Source organism: Panthera onca, chromosome C2 (assembly GCF_046562875.1).
Source record: "Panthera onca isolate mPanOnc1 chromosome C2, mPanOnc1 haplotype 2, whole genome shotgun sequence".
NCBI lineage: Eukaryota > Metazoa > Chordata > Mammalia > Carnivora > Felidae > Panthera > Panthera onca.
Genome location: NC_138347.1, coordinates 69,007,205 through 69,027,308, shown reverse-complemented (window position 1 = coordinate 69,027,308; position 20,104 = coordinate 69,007,205). Strand labels below are relative to the sequence as shown.

General features: G+C 39.4%; 1 protein-coding gene across 1 annotated transcript in view; it reads left to right on the top strand.

Annotated features, from left to right (window-relative positions):
* The first annotated feature begins 12,353 nt into the window (after positions 1–12,353).
* Positions 12,354–20,104, top strand: part of HACD2 (3-hydroxyacyl-CoA dehydratase 2) — a 102,644-nt gene continuing 94,893 nt past the window's right edge. The window contains exons 1-2 of the mRNA XM_060639764.3: positions 12,354–12,567; positions 15,211–15,328. Coding sequence (XP_060495747.1) covers positions 12,413–12,567; positions 15,211–15,328 — 273 coding nt within the window. The 5' untranslated portion in view covers positions 12,354–12,412. The remainder of the gene's footprint in view (positions 12,568–15,210; positions 15,329–20,104) is intronic.

Genomic DNA, 20,104 nt, shown 5'->3' with positions numbered 1-20,104 from the left:
GTATCAACTCACAGATGGAAACCAAGGTCTTTTAGGTCAAAGAAGGTCAAAAGTCCAACTAGAAGACTAAGAGACAGGTGGGATGGAATAACTGAATTAGGACAGACCAAGGTCCAGAGTCCAGGTCAGTCTGAACACATCCTTAATACCCAAAAAGTGCAGAAATGAGGCCGATCCTAGAAAGACATTTTCTTGCTCAAGCAGTTTTAAAGACAGATAAGCTTCTTCAAATTGTTTGTCCAAGAAGCCAAATCGTTTAGACTTTCCATAATGAACCTTCTTAATGGATGCCTTATATTCATTTATTTACAATAGAAGCTCAGTTAACTAATTTCCATTTAATCCAACTTGCCCAACTTAACCACAATTTTCATTCCTCTGTAAAATAAATTAGATGCCCACACACTTCTGAGTTGTACATTTACCAGCAGTCAATTGGGTTTGTTCTTAAACTTACTTAGCCAGTTCTACTTGCAACCGTAATCACATAATTTGATTATTATATAAACCAACAAAAATTGAGTGATAAAGGGAAAAGTAGTTTCTGCTATGGAAAGCAAATTAAGACTAGTGGCCATACATGGCAGACTGAACACTCAACATTTATTTCCTGCCTCCCCAAACCCCACTAAGATGAAAGGACAAAGGCATAAACCCACAAGGGCAAAGAAAAGAGGTAAGACGGTAGACATCAGTGTTGACAAAATTTGGGGATAGACTAATTGGTAATTATGTTTGCTCTTTTTCTTCTCTGCAATTGTCTTCAGGAGAGCAAGCCTCAAAGAGGAAGCTGAGTCCTACCACAGAACTAGGCAAAAGTAGAGGAATTAGATTGACTCCCTCTCATCTCTTCCTCTAGCCCATATGGCCCTCTGACAACCCTGGCAGAAAAGAGGATTTTCTAAAGTTAGGCTAGAGAGGCCATGGACAACAGGCCCAAGTGAGATGGGGGTGAAGCAACTTGGAAAACACAGGGCTCAGGGGAAAGCTACACACTAAACCTTGAAACTCCAGCCCTCTCCCCCTGTGTGGCTGCCAGTACTCTGACTGCCAGGCAAGACCAGTTACATAATTTGCAGGGCCCAGTGCTAGAAAAAAGTATTAAGAATTTCAAGATAGTGACATCAGAGCATTTAAGCAAGTGTGAGGTCCTTCTAAGCACGGGGGCCCAGGTGACTACACAAGTGTGCACCCGTGAAGCCAGCCCTGCTGCAGGGTATTCCTGCACAGGCAAGAGGTTGGAACATTTTTCTTTGAAAATTGGGCAGCATGAAGAAATAACCCACACATGCTGTCATACAGGAATTTCTCAATAAAACAGCCCAATTTTCATCCAACTATCAATGTGGGTATTTTATGCATTTGAGGGTGATTTCTGTGTGGAAAAAAAGATTCATTGGAAACCATTCTGGGTTTTTTTTAATGTTTATTCATTTTTGAGAGAGAGGGAGAGAGAGAGAGACAGAGCACGAGCAGCAGAGGGCCAGAGAGAGAGGGAGACACAGAATCAGAAATGGGCTCCAAGCGCTCAGCTGTCAGCACAGAGCCCAACGTGGGGCTAAAGCTCAAGAACTGTGAGATCATGACCTGAGCTGAAGTCGGATGCCCAACTGACTGAGCCACCCAGGTGCCCCTGGCTTTTTAAGTAAGCTCTATGCCCAATGTGGGACTCGAACTTATGACCCCAAGATCAAGAGTTACATGTTCCATCAACTGAACCAGCCAGGAGCCCCATTCTGTTTTGTTTTGTTTTTTTTAATTAATATTTTACCTGTAAATGTTGCAGATTTTAAAACCCAGTTCTTCCCTAAACTATTAAATTCAATTTCCGGATCTGATTTGGTAGATTTACAAATTTACCAAGATGTAATACTCACTTTTTTTTTTTTAACTTTTGAACTTCTTTACCCATTTTTCCCATTCTCCACCCTCACCTCAGGCAACCACCAATCCGTATCTACGAGGCTGTTGTTTGTTTTTTCCAAGATTCTACATACAAGAGAGATCATAACAGTATTTCTTTCTCTGTCTGACTTATTTCACTTAGCATAATGTCCTGCAGGCCCATCCATTTGTTGCAAATAGCAAGAACTCATTCGTTTTTATGAGTAAATAACATTCTGTTGTTTATCTGTGACATAATTTCTTGATCCATTCATACATCAATGGACACTAGGTGGTTTTCACATCTTGGCTATCATAAATAGTGCTGCAATAAACATAGGGTGCATATATCTTTTCAAGTTAGTGTTTTCATTTTCTTCAGATAAATACCTAGAGGTTGAATTGCTAGATCATATAGTTTTAAGTTTTAATTTTTTGAGGAACTTCAAAAAATTTTTTCCATAGAGGCTGCACCAATTTCCATTCTACCAATTGTATACAAGGGTTCCCTCTTCTCCACATCCTTCCCAACACTTGTTATTTCTTGTCTTTTTAATACTGGCCATTCTAACAGGTGTGAGGTGATATCTCACTATGGTTTTGTTTTGCATTTCCCTGATGGTTAACAATGTTGAGTGTCTTTTCATGTACCTATTGGCCATCTGTATATCTTTTTTGGAAAAATGTCTATTCAGATTTTCTGTCCATTTTCTAATCAGATTATTTTTTTGCTATTGAGTTATATGGGCTCCTTATATATTTTGGATATTAACCCCTACCCAGATATATGATTTGCAAATATGTTCTCTCATTCAATAGGTTCCTTTTTTTATTTCATTGATGTTTTCCTTTGCTGTGCAGGGGCTCTTTAGGTTAATGTAGTCCCATTTATTTATTTTTACATTTGTTTTGGTGTCAGATTAAAAAAAATACTGTTTTGGTAATACCTATGTCAAGGAGCTTACTGCCTATGTTTTCTTCTAGCTTTATGGCTTCAGATCTTGTGTTCAACAGCTTTTAACCCATTTTGGGTTGTGTGTGTCATGTAAGACAGTGGTCTAATTTCATTCTTTGTATGTGTCTGTCCAATTTCCCCAACCCCACTTATTGAATTTTATTTCTTTTTCTTGCCTAATTGCTCTGACAAGGAATTCCAATATCATGTTGAATAGAAGTGGAGAGAGTGGGCATCCTTGTTTTGTTCCCAATCTTAGATAAAAAGCTTTCAGCTTTTCACTGTTGAGAATGATTTTAGTTTTGGGCTTGCCTTTTTTGGCCTTTATTGCTTTGAAGTAACTTCTATACCCACTTCATTGAGTTATCATAAATGGATATTGAATTTTTTCAAATGCTTTTTCTGCATCCATTGAAATGATCATGATTTTTACCCTGCACTTTATTAATATGGTATATTACAGTGGCTGATTTATGGATGTTGAACCAGACTTCCATCCCTGATTATATATCAACCTAATGGTTACCACTAATCAAAAACCAGTAATATGCACAAAAAAAAAAAAAAATAGAGAAAGGAATCCGAGTATATCACTAAAGAAAGCCAGCAAAACCATGAGATAAGAGAGCAAGAGAAGAACAAAACACAGAGAACTACAAAAACAACCAAAAATCAAATAACAAAATGACAATAAGTACATACCTATCAATAATTATTTTGAATATAAATGGACTAAAAGCTCCAATAAAAAGACCTAGGGTGATCGAATGGATTAAAAAAGCAAGACCCAGGGGCACCTGGGTGGCTGAGTTGGTTAAGTGTCCAACTTTGGCTCGGGTCATGATCTCATATTTCATGGGTTTGAACCCTGCATTGGGCTCTGTGCTGACAATGTGGTGCCTGCTAGGGATTCTCTCTCTCTTCCCCTCTCTTCCCCTCCCTTACTTGTGCTTTCTCTCTCTCTCATAATAAATATGATCATTTTTTAAAAAAAATTTTTATGTTTATTCTTGAGAGAAAGAGAGTGAGAGAGAGAGAGAGAGAGAGAGAGCATGAGTGGAGGAGGGGCAGAGAGAGAGGGAAACACAGAATCTGAAGCAGGTGCCAGGCTCTGAATTGTCAGCACAGAGCCTGATGTGGGACTTGAACTCATGAACCACGAGGTCATGACCTGAGTCAAAGTTGGACACTTAACTGACTGAACCACCCAGGTGCCCCATAAATAAATAAACTTTAAAAAATAAAAATAAAAAAGTAAGACCCTGACATATGCTGCCTACAAGAGACTCACCTGAGACCTAAAGACACATGCAGGTTAAAAGTGAAGGGATGGAAAGGCATTTACCATGCAAATGGGAGTGAAAAGAAAGCCAGGGTAGCAACACTTATGTCAGACAAAATAGACTTTAAAACAAAGACTGTAACAAGAGACAAAGCAGGACATTATATAATCTAACAAGAGAACAATCCAACAAGAAGATATAATAATTGTAACTATTTAGACACCTAACATAGAAGCACCCAAATTCATAAAGCAGCTAATAATAAAAATGAAGTAATTGACAGTAACACAATAATAGTAGGGGTGTTTAAAACCTCCACTTACATCAATGGATAACTCACCTAAACAGAAAACCAACAAGAAAACAGTGGCTCTGAATGAGACACTGGACCAGATGGACTTAACAGATATATTCAGAACATTCCATCCTAAAACAGCAGAATACATTCTTTTCAAGTGTACATGGAACATTTTCTAGAATAGATCACATATTAGGCCACAAAGTTAGTCCCAACAAAATAAAAAAAACTGAAGTCATACCATGTATCTTTTCTAACCAAAACATTATGAAACTAGAAATCAGCCTCAAAAAAAAAAAATCTGGAAAGACCACAAATTCATGGAGATTAAATAACATGCTACTAAACAATGAATGGGTCAACCAAGAAATAAAAGAGGAAATCAAAAAAAACCTGGAGACAAATTAAAATGAAAACACAACAGTCTAAAATCTTTGTGATGCAGGGGCGCCCGGGTGGCACAGTCATTTAAGCATCTGACTCTTGATATCAGCTTGGGTCATGATCTCACAGTATGTGAGTTCAAGCCCCACATCGAGCTCTGCGCTGATGGCACAGAGACTGCTTAGGATTCTGTCTGTCCTCCTCTCTGCCCCTTCCCAGCTTGTGCTCTATAAATAAATAAATAAGCAAACAAACAAACAAACAAGCAAACAAGCTTACAAAATTTTTAAAAAATAAATAAAATCTTTGTGATGCAGCAATAGTGGTTCTAACAGGGAAGATTATAGCAACACAGGCCTACCTCAAGAAGCAAAAAACAATCTCAAATAAACAGCTTAACCTTACACCTAAAGGAGCTAGAGAAAGAACAAATAAAACACAAAACCAGTGTTAGGAAGGAAATAATAAAGATTAGAGCAGGAATAAACAAAATAGAAACTCAAAAAAAAAAAAAAAAAAAACCCAAAAAAACCCCAGTATAACAGATCAATGAAATCAGGAGCTTGTTCTTGAGAATGATCAACAACATTGATAAACCTTTAGCCAGACTCATCAAAAAAAAAAAAAAAAAAAAAAAGCATAAATTCCTAGAAACATATTACCCTCCCCAAACTGAATTACCAATGAAATCGAATTGGTAACCAAAAAATACTATGAAGCCAGCATTGCCCTGATATGAAAAGCAGATAAATGTGCTTCAGAAAAACTGTACTCTTAATCCTTTTCACCTATTTCACCCAGAGCCCCCCTCCCCAGTAACATCAGTTTGTTCTCTAGAGTTAAGAGTCTATTTTTTGGTCTCTTATTTTTCTCTTTGTGCTTTTATTTTGTTACTTAAATTCCACATATGATTGAAATTATATGATATTTGTTTTTCTCTAACTTCTTTCACCTAGCATAATACTCTCTAGCTCCATCTACATTGTTGCAAATGACAACATTTCATTCTTTTTTATGGCTGAGTAATATTCCATGGTGTGTGTGTGTGTGTGTGTGTGTGTGTGTATACACCACATCTTTATCCATAATTTGGCTATTGGAAATAATGCTGCAATAAACATAGGGTGCATATACCTTTTTGAACTAGTGTTTTCATATTCTTTGGATAAATACCCAGTAGTGGATAATGGATCATATGGTAATTCTATTTTTAATTTTTTTTAGATACCTCCATACTATTCCACAGTGGTTGCACCAGCTTGCCTTCTCACCATAAGAAGTGCATGAGAGTAAAGTACACTTACTATGATGAGCACTGAGTAATGCATAGAATTGTTGAATTACCATATTGTACACCTGAAACTAATATAACACTATATGTTAACTCTACTGGAATTAAAAAAAATTTTTTTAATGTTTATTTATTTTTAAGAGAGACAGACAAAGCGTGAACAGGGGAAGGGCAAAGAGAGAAGGAGACACAGAATCCAAAGCAGGCTCCAGGCTCCGAGCTGACAGCAGAAAGCCCAATATGAGGCTCAAACTCATGAACTGCAAGATCATTACCTAAGCTGAAGCAGGACGCTTAACTGACTGAGTCACTCAGGCTCAATTTTTATTTTTTTTTTTAAAAAAGAGAGAGAATGGTATACTGCAAAGCAGAAGGAAGAGAAAGTCTGGCTTCCTTTCAATTAAATGACTGTGCACAATGTCTTTTCCCCCAGTAAAAACATGTCCCAGTGAGTTTCACAGATCTTAACTAATTACATTTCTTTTTCCTCTTTCCAGAGGGGACCAGATGTGTTTATTTCTGATATTTCCTGTGGTAGGTGTTTTTCATTTCTGGCCATCCAGTTCTAAACACACTTCCTATTCAGAGAAAGAAGCTCAAATGTAGGCAAGTAGCCCCTTTCCCTAGAATTTGGGAATGTGACCTTCCAATCAGTGCAGGAGAACCTGACCTTCCAATCAGTGCAGTGCCGCAACCTAAAAATCTGACCCTGCAGTAACACAGGAAGCAAATGACAGTTTTGAATCTTTCAGGGGTAGTAGAAGAAACAGTAATGGCAGTGTTCAATGTCCATTTGTGGCCAGGCCAATGACAGAAGCTGCTGGATACTAACTAGATTCTTCCTGTGTATTGATCTGGTCTCTCTTTTTGGCTGCCTAATTTCCCATGGCTTCCTGTCCATGTTCCAAACCTCATTCATTAGATTTTCCATCAATTTTGTGAGCTATCCATTGATCTTACCATACATTCTTTTCTCTCTAACTAACCTAAGTTGGTCTCCATTGTGTGGGAACCTGGAAATGATTAATACCTTCCCCTTTTGTGTGGAAGTTACCTTTTCTATGATAAAAAGATGAGGGAGAGAAGTGCCTCCTAAGCAATTGCTCCTAAGTCAGGTGGCCAGCTCTAATCCAAAAATATCCATTATTAAGATTTGGGTGCTAATCTCTTCTTTACTTTTCTTTATAGTTCTACTACCTGTGTATATATCCCAAATTATACTGTATACGTTCTTTTGTGCCTTACTTTCACTCAGTATTTGTTTATGAGATTCATCCAAGTTTTCAAGTACAGCTCCAATTTGTTCATTTGCATGGCTATAAAGTAACCTATTGTAAGAACATATCAAGATTTATCTATTCATTCTACTGTGTATAAGACATTGTATTCAGTGTGAAGCTAAAATAAACAAAACTGTTTTGAATATTCTGGTATATGTAGCCCAAGTGGCATTCAAGGGCATCTACTTGGCAGAATAACAACCATGGGTTATGTGTACCTTTGACTTTCCTAGATAATGCCAAACTATTTTCTGAATTGAATGCACCAACTCACCACATCAGCAGGCTTCAGGAGTTTCTCCTGCACTAAGCTGTGACTAACAACTGGTGTTATCAAATTGTTTCATTTTAGCCACCCTGGAGGATGACAAACAGCATCTCACTGCAGTTACAATTTTCATTTCCCTGATTAACAATGAACTTGAGGAGATTTACATATGTTTATTCATCATATTTTTTATTTGGTAAAGTCCCTATACAAGTCTTTTGTTCACTTTTTCAATGTGATTATCCCTCACTGATTTGAAAGAGTTTTCATATGTTGTGAAGGCTAGTCCTTTATTAATTATGTGTGTGGCAAATATCTTCGTCTACTCTGTACTTTGTGGGGGCTTTTGTTGGTTTTATGCTATCTTTTGATGAACAAAAGCTCTTTATTTTAATCTAGTCAAATCTAGTATCATTTATAGTTGGTACTTTCTTGTTTTAAAATTCTTCTTTACTTTTGAGGTCATAAGAATATTCTCTTATATTAATTTCTAAAAGCTTTAAATATTGTCTTTCACATTTAAGCCTATAAATGATTTTTGCTTCTGCTGTGAGAAAGGGATATCCCATGTGGATATCCAACTGTTCCAGCAGCACTTATTGAAAAGCCCATCTTCAAACCATATGAGACTCAACTACAGAGAACAATCTGAGGGTTACTGGAGGGGAGATAGGTGGGACATAGGCTAAATGGGTCATGGGCATTAAGGAGAGCACTTGTTGTGTGAGCACTGGGTGTTGTATTTAAGTGATGAGTCCCTAAATTCTGCTCCTGAAACCAATACTACACTATATGTTAACTAACTTGAATTTAAATAAAATGTTGGAAGAAAAACAAAAGAAAAACCCATCTTTTCCCTACAGCATCTCTGTCATACACAAAGTGTCTATGTATATTTGGGTCTGTTCGTAGGCTCTCTATTCCACTCCATCAGCCTATTTGCCATCCATTTGCCACTACCATACTATCTTATTTACTATAATTTATAATAAATCTTGATACAGATCAAATTCTCCCAATATCTTGACAGTTTTTCAACCTTCACATTTCTATGTAAAATTTTAATTTCCTTATCCAATTCCACAAAAACAAAAATTAACAAATAACAAAAACCACCTGATGAAATTTTGATCTGAGATTGCATGCAACTTATAAATTAATTTAGGGAGAACTGTCATCTTTACCATATTGGGTTTTTCAATTTATGACTTATAACAGCATTCAAACCAGTCTTAAGGGTTAACTTGCTTCAAGCTTATGTACTTCTTGCTTGCTGACCTAAGTCCCTTGGTCTATAGCAGAACTAAATTACTTTCCTTGGGATTTGCAGACCACTGGCCTTGTGGAGTGAAGGACCAAATCTCCCAGAAGATAATGCCTGACTACACCTGAAAACAGCTGCTGATGATCCCAACAAGTCTGTTCAGTGTCATGTCAACATAGGACTAACGGCCTGGGCACTTGCTGCTCCTGCATATAGCCTCACTCCCTTTTCTCCTGCCTTCCCCCTTTAAAACCCTCCAACTTCATGTGGACAGTGATAATGGTCTTTGAGATGTTAGTCCACCATCTTCCCAAGTTGCTGGCTTCCTGAGTCAAGAAACCTTTCCTCTCCCACCATCACTTGTCTCAAGTATTGATTTTTGAGTGGCGAGCAGCTGAGTCTGAGTTCAGAACTAGTTCCCTGTCCAGTAACCAACTCAGAATGTCTCCACTTATTTTGGTTCTTCCTTAATGTCACCCAATGTTTTATTATTCTCTACATAGAATTGGAACATTAGCACAGAGGCCATGTAATTATGTACACATATTTTAAATTGTTATGTTTTCCTTATGAACTGAACCTTTATCATGATTATCTCTAGTAATGCCTTTTGACTAATATCAATATAGATATAATTGCTGTATTAGTTTCCAATTGCTGCTATTACAAATTTCCCCAAGCTTAGTGCCTTAACACAATACAAACATATGGTTTTATAATTCTGTAGGTCAGAAGTCTAAAACAGATCTCATTGGGCTAAAGTCAGATGTTGGCAGGACTATGTTTCTTGCTAGACAGAGAACCCATTTCCTTATGTTTTCCAGATTCTAGAAGCCCCCTTCCTCCATCTTCAAAGCCAGAAACATTACATCTCTCTTTGTCTTTCTTCTACAGTTACATCCCCATCTGACTCTGATTCTTTTTCTGCCTCCCTTGGTGATTACACTGAGCCCACTCAGATAACACAGGCCAATCTCTACATCTCAAGGTCCTTGATTTAATCACACATGCAAAATCCCTTTTGCTAAGGAAAATAACACCTATAATCTGAGCGTTTGTGTCCCTCCAAAATTCACATGTTGAAATCCTGATCTCCAACACACTGGTACTTTGAGGTGGGGCCTTTGGGGGTTATTAGGAGTGGTATTAGCACCCTTATAAGAGAGGCCCTAGAAAGTTCCCATTGTTAGTCTCTCAATCTTAGCTCTGGTACTAGAGTTTACCCTCAGAGAAATCCTGGCTTTGGCTTTTGCTAACTGATCACTGTTATAATTTCAATGTCCTGTTCTTAACCACTACCAACAGAAGCTCGTTCCCCATTTCTAGCTCCCCCTTTGGAGATCCCTTACTTTCCTGCATATTTAGTAATGGTTTAAAAAGAATGTCATTTTTCTCCAGTCTTTGGGGGTTTTCTTGTCTTTTTTTTTTTTTTTTTTTTTTTTTTTGGTAATGGAATGTAGTAGGCTGTATAATGGCCCCCCAAATAGGGCCCTACTCTTTTTTTTTTTTTTTTAATGTTTATTTTTGAAACAGAGACAGAGTGCAAGCAGGGAAAGGGCAGAGAGAGAGAGTGAGATATAGAATCTAAAGCAAGTTCCAGGCTCTGAGCTGTCAGCACAGAGTCCGATGCAGGGCTTGGACCCACGAACCGTGAGATCATGACATGAGCCCAAGTCTGACACTTAATGGACTGAGCCACCCAGGCACCCCAAATGGGTCCCTATTCTAATCCCCAGGATGTTACTTATATAGCAAAAGAAGCTGTGCAGGTATGACTACGTTAAGGATCTTGATATGTGGAAATTTTCCCAGATTATCCGCTAGAGCCCAATGTAAAACCAAGGTTGTTTGTTATAAGACAGCAAGTGGAAATTGAGAGAGTGCAAATTCAGTAACAGAAGCACAGACTGAAGTGATGCAACTATCAGCCAAAGAATGCCAGCACTTCTAGAAGCTGGAGTAGGTAAGCAATGGATTCTCCCTTGGAACCTCCAAAAGGAACAGCTCTGCCTGCACCTATCTAAATCTAATTGATTAATTAACCTCTCCCCTTGCATGTCTAATAAAAATTTCAAATTCAATGCATAAAAAACAAAATTCCTGATTTCTGCCTTCATAACAGTTTCCTTTGTAACTCAGTTCCTCCAAGGTGCTCACAACATCTCCTTCACTTCATATTCCACATATAATATATACACAAATCTTATCAGGTCTTTTAAAATATGTCCAGAATTCAATTCAGTTTTCATCATCTCAATCACGACCACTCCAGCCTAAACCATTATCACTATGACCCTGATTACTGCAATAACTTCCTGATAACACCTGTCACCAACTAATAAATATTTATTTTCCACTAGCTCCTTCTACATGGTCTCTGGGAGGCAGAAGACTATCTCTTTCATTTAGTGCCGTGAACCCTCAATGCAACCTCACTGACGCTCCACTTGCTAGAATGGAGCCACAGACACAGCAATTCATTTAAGATGTTTGTGTGAAAATTAGTTGTAGGAGCCTTTTACAAATAAAAAAAGCCATGAATGAGCGAGTGGGATCAGATGGTTGAAGCAGTTTCCATAAGCCTTCCCTGTTTCCCTCAGCGGACAGGTTTTCTGTCTAAGCCAACACCCTTCTGTTCTTGACCACTGTGGGTGGAAAGTTTCTCGCTCCACTCCGCACCTCACCCTTAGCCGACCGCCTAATCACCTCGTCGTGGTCCCGCCTTGGCGACAGGTGAGCACACATGGCTTGGGTGGGAAGATGCACTTGAATCTTCCAGACCCTCACAAATGACACTGGATCCTTGGCCACACGTGCGACTTCAGTCGGATAGTAAAAAAGGGACACTTCTCGTTGACTTTCACTGTACCAGTAACTTGAAATTTAAAAGCCAGGTTAGAAACCTTCAGAGACTGAACCTTCAAGCTGGCTTCTGGGGAAAGAGCAGAGCGCACTCGCCATAAAGGCTCTCCTCTGCTGGTCCCTGGGGTTGATGGGAAGCAATATTCGTATGTATTACCCTGACCCAAAATGGCAGGTTATTAGATCACGTGCACAGCGGTGACGCTAGAGCCACTGGAAGAAGCAAGATGAGAAGGGAGAAAGAAAGCATCATTTTCTTGATCCACCATGGAGGCAGAGGTTATAGGTGAGAGAATAGGGACGAGGAAGCATCCAGATGGCAGAAACTGCGGCCTTGGCAAGGGAGGCCATAGGCGACACTGACCTAATCCAAAATGGCTCCAGAGGTTATAACCGGGAGCGCAAAAAGAGGCGGTGATTACGGTGATCAAAGATGGCGCTGGCGTCTGAAGGGAGGTGACGGGCGGGGGGGTGCCAGGAGTGTCTTTGCCCTCTTCCAAGATGGCGGCCGTCGTGGGCGCTGTCTCTGGCTCCGCCCCACGGTCTCGGCCCCGCCCCTCCCTCGTCCCTCCCTCCGCCTCCTCTCAGTGCCGAGTCCGGGCGGTGGTGTTCTCGCAGGGAGAGCGTGCTCGGGGCCCTTGACATGGCGGCAGCGGCGGCTACTGCAGCGACAAAGGGGAATGGGGGTGGGGGGGGACGGGCCGGAGCCGGCGAAGCTGGCGGCGCGCGGAAAAAGAAGGGCCCAGGGCCTCTGGCCACGGCGTACCTGGTCATCTACAATGTGGTGATGACGGCGGGGTGAGGCCAGGGCTCGGGGAGGCGGGGAGCGAGCCTGGCCGGGGAGGGGGCTCTGCGGCCGGCGGGGCCTCCGGGCCCCCGCGCAGCGCAGCCCGGGCGGTGGGTGTCTGGGTCCAGGCTCCGGGGCACTGTGGGCAGCCGAGCGCTGAGCCGGCCCGGGTGCCTGCCCGGAACTCCCGTCTGGGCGAGGGGCCGAGCAAGTTCTCAGGGACTGGGTGTGCCCGAGCTGGAGTTCCCGGGCACCAAGGGGGTACGGGTTTGAAAGCCGCCCTGGGGCTGGTCCCCAGGGCCTTTGGAAGGACGGGTGGGCTGGCTAGGGGTCGGCCATCCTGCAGCGCGGAGGAGAGCTCTGGCGGCAAGTCACGAATGCGAGCCATTTCCCCCAAGGGGAGTGGAGGGAGCTGTGGCTGCAGAGTGACCATATATTTAGGCGGCTGTTTTCAAAATCCAGACTGAGCTTTAATCTGAAAGGTAGTGGAGAAGCGTTCAAAGTTTTTGACCAGTGACATGAGCAGAGCTGTGCTTTAGATGAGTTGAGACTTTTTAGGAGGGATTGGGGTAAGGAAGAAGGAATTGGGGAGGAGGGCAATAGACCCTCCAAACTGGTTTTACCTTCTCTTGTTTCTCCCTCATTTCAGCCCATCCCTTGCCTCAGCAGGTTTAGTTCTAGTTCTGACACTAACTAGCTATGTGACCTTGGATAAATCACTTTGCTTTTCTTGTCCTCTGTTTTTCATCTGTAAAACTAAAGAATTTGGGTTAGGTGGGCTCCAAGGTTCCTCCAATTCTTTGATCCCATAGTTTTGGTGAGGAAGATCACAGGATCAGACTATTGTTGTTTTTTTTTTAAGATTTTATTTTTAAGTGATCTGCACCCAACGTGGTGGGGCTCAAACTTAGAACCCTAAGATCAAGAGTCGCATGCTCTGCCAGCAGCCAGCCAGGCGCCCCTGTTACGTGTTTTTAATTCGTATTCATTTATAAAAGATTTTCCCTAACATTTTATTATGAAAATACTTAAAGATGCAGAAAAGTTTAAAGAACTCCATGGTGAACATCTAGTTTTATTTATTTTTAAAATAGGTACTACATTGGCAGGTGCGTAATTCAAAATATTACCTAAGAGCATACAGTGAAACTCTTCCCTCTCACCCTTCATTTCCACCCAGATCCCCTCCCTGGAGGCAGCTAATTTTGTGATGCTTTCACATCTTCACATGCTGATACAAGCAAATATGTACACACACACACACACACCCTTTTTTAAAAATGCTAATGTCTTGTTAGCATTTCAGCACCTTGCATTTTTCACCTAAATATATATAGAGAGAGGTTTGTGGACTTGATTGTTTTATTAGAAATGGCTGGTGTTGAAATGTAGTTTCAAAGAGATGGTGACTTGCTTGACTAGCTTGAGATCATGGAACTTGTTAGCCGGAGATCTATATCTAGAACCTATTTCTCTTGACTCACAGGCCAGTGAAGAAATACTACAGATGCAAGTTTTCTTTATCACATAAATCGTCACAGAGTGACTTTTAAAAGAACATTCTGGAATGTGTGTGTATTTATATGTAAATTCTTATCAGCAAGGGCATTAATGAAAACATTGGACTGGAAAGAGATTTTAAGGTTCATTGGGGAAAAAGGAAAGAAGCCTTTATTCCTAGGTGATAGAGAGTAGGGAGTGGTGTCTTAAGCCAAGAAGAGAAATTGGGATTTTGAGAATAAAGTAGGCTTTTTTTTTTTTTTTTTTTTGTAGGCTGCTAATGTTGAGACAGTTACACCATTCAAGAATTCATTTCTTTTACAAATTCTTATTTGATGTCTTTGTATGATAGTTTCTGGAAATAACATAGATCATATATCCCACTGCCTGGTTGAGATTGTACATTATTTAGGTAAACCTATTGTTGCTTTCAAGGAGACATACCTTAATAATAAACGTCCATTTGTTTCACTATGGAGCTTAACAAAAAACTATAGGGCCTGAGAAATTCATTTTTGAGAAGGACACAACAGAAATGTAACATTCCTAGTGATAGGCCTAAGTGTTTCCCTGTTTTGTGTTTTGTATTGATCTGGATTAATTGATTTTGGGAAATTGAGCTAAAAATCCTTTTTTCTTTAAAAAACCCACCTTTTATTCTTATTTCATTTGCAATTTTAAAAGAATAGGGTATAGGTATGTTTCTGTGAGATACTTGTGACAATAGTTTAAAACCTCTTTTCTCCTCCCTATTATTATTACAGACCCTCTGACTGCACAGGCCATTTAAAATTTTCCTTTAACAGCTTTTTTTTTTTCTCTTGTCTTAGACATTCTGGCACTTAATTTAGCTGCTCAAGGACCAATTTAGCTTATTCTCTTCATTTTGGCCTTGTTCTCAACAGGCAAGTTTGCCAGAAAGCTGAGCTCCAGATGGGTGAGGTGCCACTGTGCTTTTGCAGAGCACTCTTGGTTGGGTGTTGGTGGTGGTGCATTACAGCTTGGCATTTGAGGGCTATAGTTGATAAATCCAGGATGCTGATTCTTCAGGTCGCCTTTAGCAGTATCTGTTGTTGCCAAATTTTCAATTACCTCAGATCCCCACTTTTTTTTTTTTTCTCTAATGGCTCTTTTTTTTCCCCTCTTTTTCACAGGTGGCTTGTTATAGCAGTTGGTCTGGTCAGAGCATACCTGGCTAAGGGTAGCTATCATAGCCTTTATTATTCCATTGAAAAGCCTTTGAAATTCTTCCAAACTGGAGCCTTATTGGAGGTAGGTACTCAGATTTGTTGTTGTTACTGGTTTCTATCGTGATAAAATAAGAAACACGCTACTGAATTATATTGAAGGAGCCATAACTCTGTTGGATTTCCTTTAAATTTGAGAACTTGCCTCACAGCATTCTATAATGTTGATGACCAGATTTATCTTTGTGACATTCTGGATAAGGCAAACTCTCATTGAATTTATATTACCTGGAATATATTTTACATCCAACTTCTATTGGAAATCAAATGAAACAAGCTTATAAGAGGATTGTTTTTAATTCTAGGGAAATCCTAGGGAAGTGTTAGCAAACTCAGATCCTCTCAGCAGCCAGCTTATGATGGAAACAGTGAAGCTGGTAAGTGTAGGATGTTAGGAACGGTATATCTAAGAAACAGTAGAGCCTATATAAATGCATCAAAAATTTTTTTAAATAAATGTTCATTAATTTCCCTGTATGAAGAATAACACGTATCTAGTCCTGTCTCCTGTGTTCAGTATACGTTAGAGTTTTTGAGTTGCAAGTGACAAAAACTCAATGCAAACTATTCTGAGCAAAAAAGGAATTTACTGGCTTTATAGTTGATAAAAATAAAGGGTTAACTTACAGAATCAAAGGGACCAGCTCAGTTATGAGACCCCAGGATTGGATTGGACTTTGTCAGACTCTTTCCACCTCTCATCTGTGTTTATGTCTGTTTTCTCTTTGAATGTTGGTCTAAGGCTCCCCTACTATAGACTGCTTTCTCCACATGGAGAAGTTCTAGGGAAGGGTTCTGGTTGACCTTACTTAGACCAGTCACTCTTGCCTGTGATGTGAGTTAGTTGATTAGCCAGGTCTAGGATATAAGCCCATCCTTCTGGCCAAAGGGACTGTAAGCTTTGTTCATGGAAAAGGAGGTATAGGGTAGCTTTGGGCGCATAGTTAATTACGGTTGCAACAAAGATCTGGTATTCCGTTTCATTTCACTTAGCCTCCAGGACAAGCCCATCATGTCTTTTGGAAGGTTATTACCTTTCACCTCCAGGAAATGACATGCAACACCTTAAGCTCCCACCTTCACATTTGAAAGCAGAAAGTTGTTTTCATTTTTTTTTCCTCTCAGCAGAGGTTTCAATACTGTCCATATGTACATGTTTCAGGCAGATGGTATGGAAAAGTGAGCTTCCAGCTGTGAATCCAAGTACCCGTATTGTAACTCTGCTGGTTTTAACAACTAACTCTGTGATTTTGAGCAAGTCATTTACTTCTTGTCCACAGCTTCTTCTCATTTGAAATAACTAGGTTAAAGTCGATTTCCAAAGCCCCTTCCTGCCCTAACAGTTTGAGTCTGAGGAAACTTCAGCAAATCCTTGTGTGGGCCATTTGTTAAACTTCCAGTTTTGAATTTTTTTGGAAAGAGCCAAAGTAAGTAGTACCTTGCCTCTCAGAGCTTTGGCCAGCACAATTCTCTCAAGCTGTAAAGAAGCAAGTTTGGAGCCAGGACCATGAGAAACTTGCCCCAGTGCTTGACACGGTACGCAGGTGTGCCCAATTAGAATATTTCATTAATTGGGGCGCCTGGGTGGCTCAGTCGGTTGGGCGTCCGACTTCGGCTCAGGTCACGATCTCTCAGTCCGTGAGTTCGAGCCCCGCATCAGGCTCTGGGCTGATGGCTCAGAGCCTGGAGCCTGCTTCCGATTCTGTGTCTCCCTCTCTCTCTGCCCCTCCCCCGTTCATGCTCTGTCTCTCTCTGTCTCAAAAATAAATAAAACGTTAAAAAAAAAAAAAAGAATATTTCATTAATTTAAAGGGGTTCTATCTCTGTAAGACTTTGTAATAATAGAGGTATAATTTTTAAAATTTCAGTATGTCTCAGGGAAGGTAGTGACATTAAATATGTTATACACAAAATCCACTCAGGAACCAAATCTTACATTTTGAAGGATTAGCTCATTTATCCCTATAGAATTTTGAACAGGGATTTAAGAAAACATTTTGGATTTTTGGTTTTATCTCTGTTATCCTCACTCAGAACCAATTAGGTGACAAATCCTGGATTTAATTTTGGGGAAAGGATTCTGCAAAATGAAGTGAGGGCTCCCAGGAATAGCAGGGAATTAGCTGTGTAGTTGTCAGTCACGGCAGTAGACCCCTCAGCCTGGGTCAAGAGAGCAGGCTTATGAAAAGTGCATTTACTGAGTGGTCGGTGAAAGGCTATTTCATGTCTACTCCACTTGCATCCTAGAATAATTACGTGTGCACAGTGTTGTTGAATTACAGATTAGTTATCCTCATGGGAATTATTAGTGTTTGACAATGTATCTTTTTTGCAAGGGGAGAAAAGGAGAAAATGATCCCAGGGAGGTTGCTCATTTATACCTCTGTATGCTGAATGTCATTATAATTTTGTTTTATTGAAGGATAATTAGCAGTGTTAATAGTTTCAGGTGTGAAATATAGTGATTCAGCAGTTCTATACATTACTCAGTACTTAGTGCAAGATAAGTGTACTCTTAATCTCCTTTATCTGTTTCACCCGTCTCCCCCCAACCTCTGGCAACCACCGGTTCTCTATATTCAAGAGTCTGTTGGCGGTTTTTTTATTTCCTAATATCCTGTGTCTTTGACTTTTATTTTCCTCTATCTCTTTTGCATTTTTTGCTTTATTTTAAATTATAATTCTAGTATATTAATACACAATGTTGTATTAGTTTAGGTGTACAATATAATAATTCAGCAATTCTGTGCATTACTTAGTGCTCATCGTGATAAGTATACTTTTAATACCCTTCACCTCTTTCACCCTTCCCCCCCACCCACCTTCCCTCTGGTAACTATCAGTTTGTTCTCTCTAATTAAGAGTCCGTTTTTTGGGTTGTCTTTTTTTTCTTTGCTTGTTTGTTTTGTTTCTTAAATCCCACATATGAGTGAAATCATATGGTACTTGTCTTTCTCTACCTGACTTACTTCTCTTAGCGTAATACTCTCTAAAATCATCCATGTTGTTGCAGATGGCAAGATCTCTTTCTTTTTTATGGCTGAGTAATGTAATATACGTAAATGTATATATGTATATAATATTATATGTATATATAATATTATATCATTGTATATGTATACTACTATAAATGAGGTTACTTGTATCTTTGCATGCTGAATGTTAGTAGATTTTGTGGGAGTTTGCTTAAAAAGCAAACGGAGATTACTTGTTGTTTGCAACAAACTTCAAATTTTTTTAGGAAAATGTAACACTATGCTTTTCAAAAGATTTAAAAACATATGCCAGGCAAGTGCAAATGGGATGAAGTAGTATAATAAAGTAAACGATTTTGCTTCTGAGGAAATTAAATAATGTCTTGCAAAATGGGTGTATAGATATACTGAGTCAGTGATACAATAATGTATCTTTTTTATAAAATGAACACAAATCCTAATTTTTTTGCATGCTTGTTGGACAGTGTCTTGAGTGTATTTTATAGATACTTTTGCAAGTTATTCCACAGGTGATTATTTAAATAAGTATGTGTTTGAGTTGCTGTAATGTATGCCATGGAGGTTGAGCCCTTACTAATAGAGAGCTTAAAGTCTTGTTGGATAGATGATTATATTAGGGCTCTTGGCTGGAGATTACAGAAACCTCCTTAACCAACTTGAACCGTAAGGGGACTTTTTTATAAGTTTGTAAGATGTCCTATAGAATCCAAGGACAAGGATGCACCCAGAGCCCTTCAGGGAACCCAGGGATTCTTGCTGCACTCTTATCTCTGCTGTTCTCACTTTAATTGTCTCTGATTCTTTCTTCCCATCTTGCACACTAATTTCTTGGTTTCTTAATCTACATGGCAAATAATGGTAATAGCCAAAAGCTTCTGAGACTATTGCTCCTGCAAACAAGGGAGCAACTAATTGGAAATAGAATCCTACCTACTCCCAATTCCACATTCCCAGTGAAGGGCCTGAATTGTCCATCTTGAATCAGGTTCTCATTCCTGGTCACCTGGTAGACAGGAGCAATTAGTCATATTAACCATACAGAAGTTGGAGGGAAGGGCTAATTTCTAGGAAAAAAGGTACGAGGTGGAAAGCCCAGTATTTACCAAGGCACTGAAACACAGTACAACCAAAATTATAACATTTGAAATGATTTATAAATTGACAGAAGATGAAATATACTGATAATCTTGTGAACCAAGAGGTCAGTGAATGAATATAGTGTGTCTTGAATTGAATCTTGAGTAATCCTGAGAGCTAATTAACATATGTAGGAAAAATATATTTTAAAAATGTCATTCGTGGATAAACAAATTTCCATACCATAAAATTAATGAATTGGTGATACATGTTATGACACATATGAATCTTGAAAACATTATGCTATATGAAAGAAGCCAGACACAAAACACCACACATTATGTGATTCTATTTATATGAAATGCCCAGAGAGGCAAATCCATTGAGACAGAAAGTAGATTAGTGGTTGCCAGGGGCTGTGGGGAGGACAGAATAGGGAGTGACTGCTAATGGGTACAGGATTTCTTGAGGTGATGACAGTATTCTGGAATTAGTGGTGATGGTTGCACAACCTTGCAAATGTACTAAAACCTGCTGAATTGTACACTTTAAATGGTGAATTTTGTGGTATGTAAATTATGCATCAATTTTTTAAAAATTCATCTATAGTAAGCTGTGGGTAAATTTTCTTCATTTCTGTTTTTGATCTGTGATATTTATTGATAAGGATAGACTGCCTTTCCAGCTTTGTTAGAGTTGAGTTAAAGGTTAGAATTTAGTAGATTGAT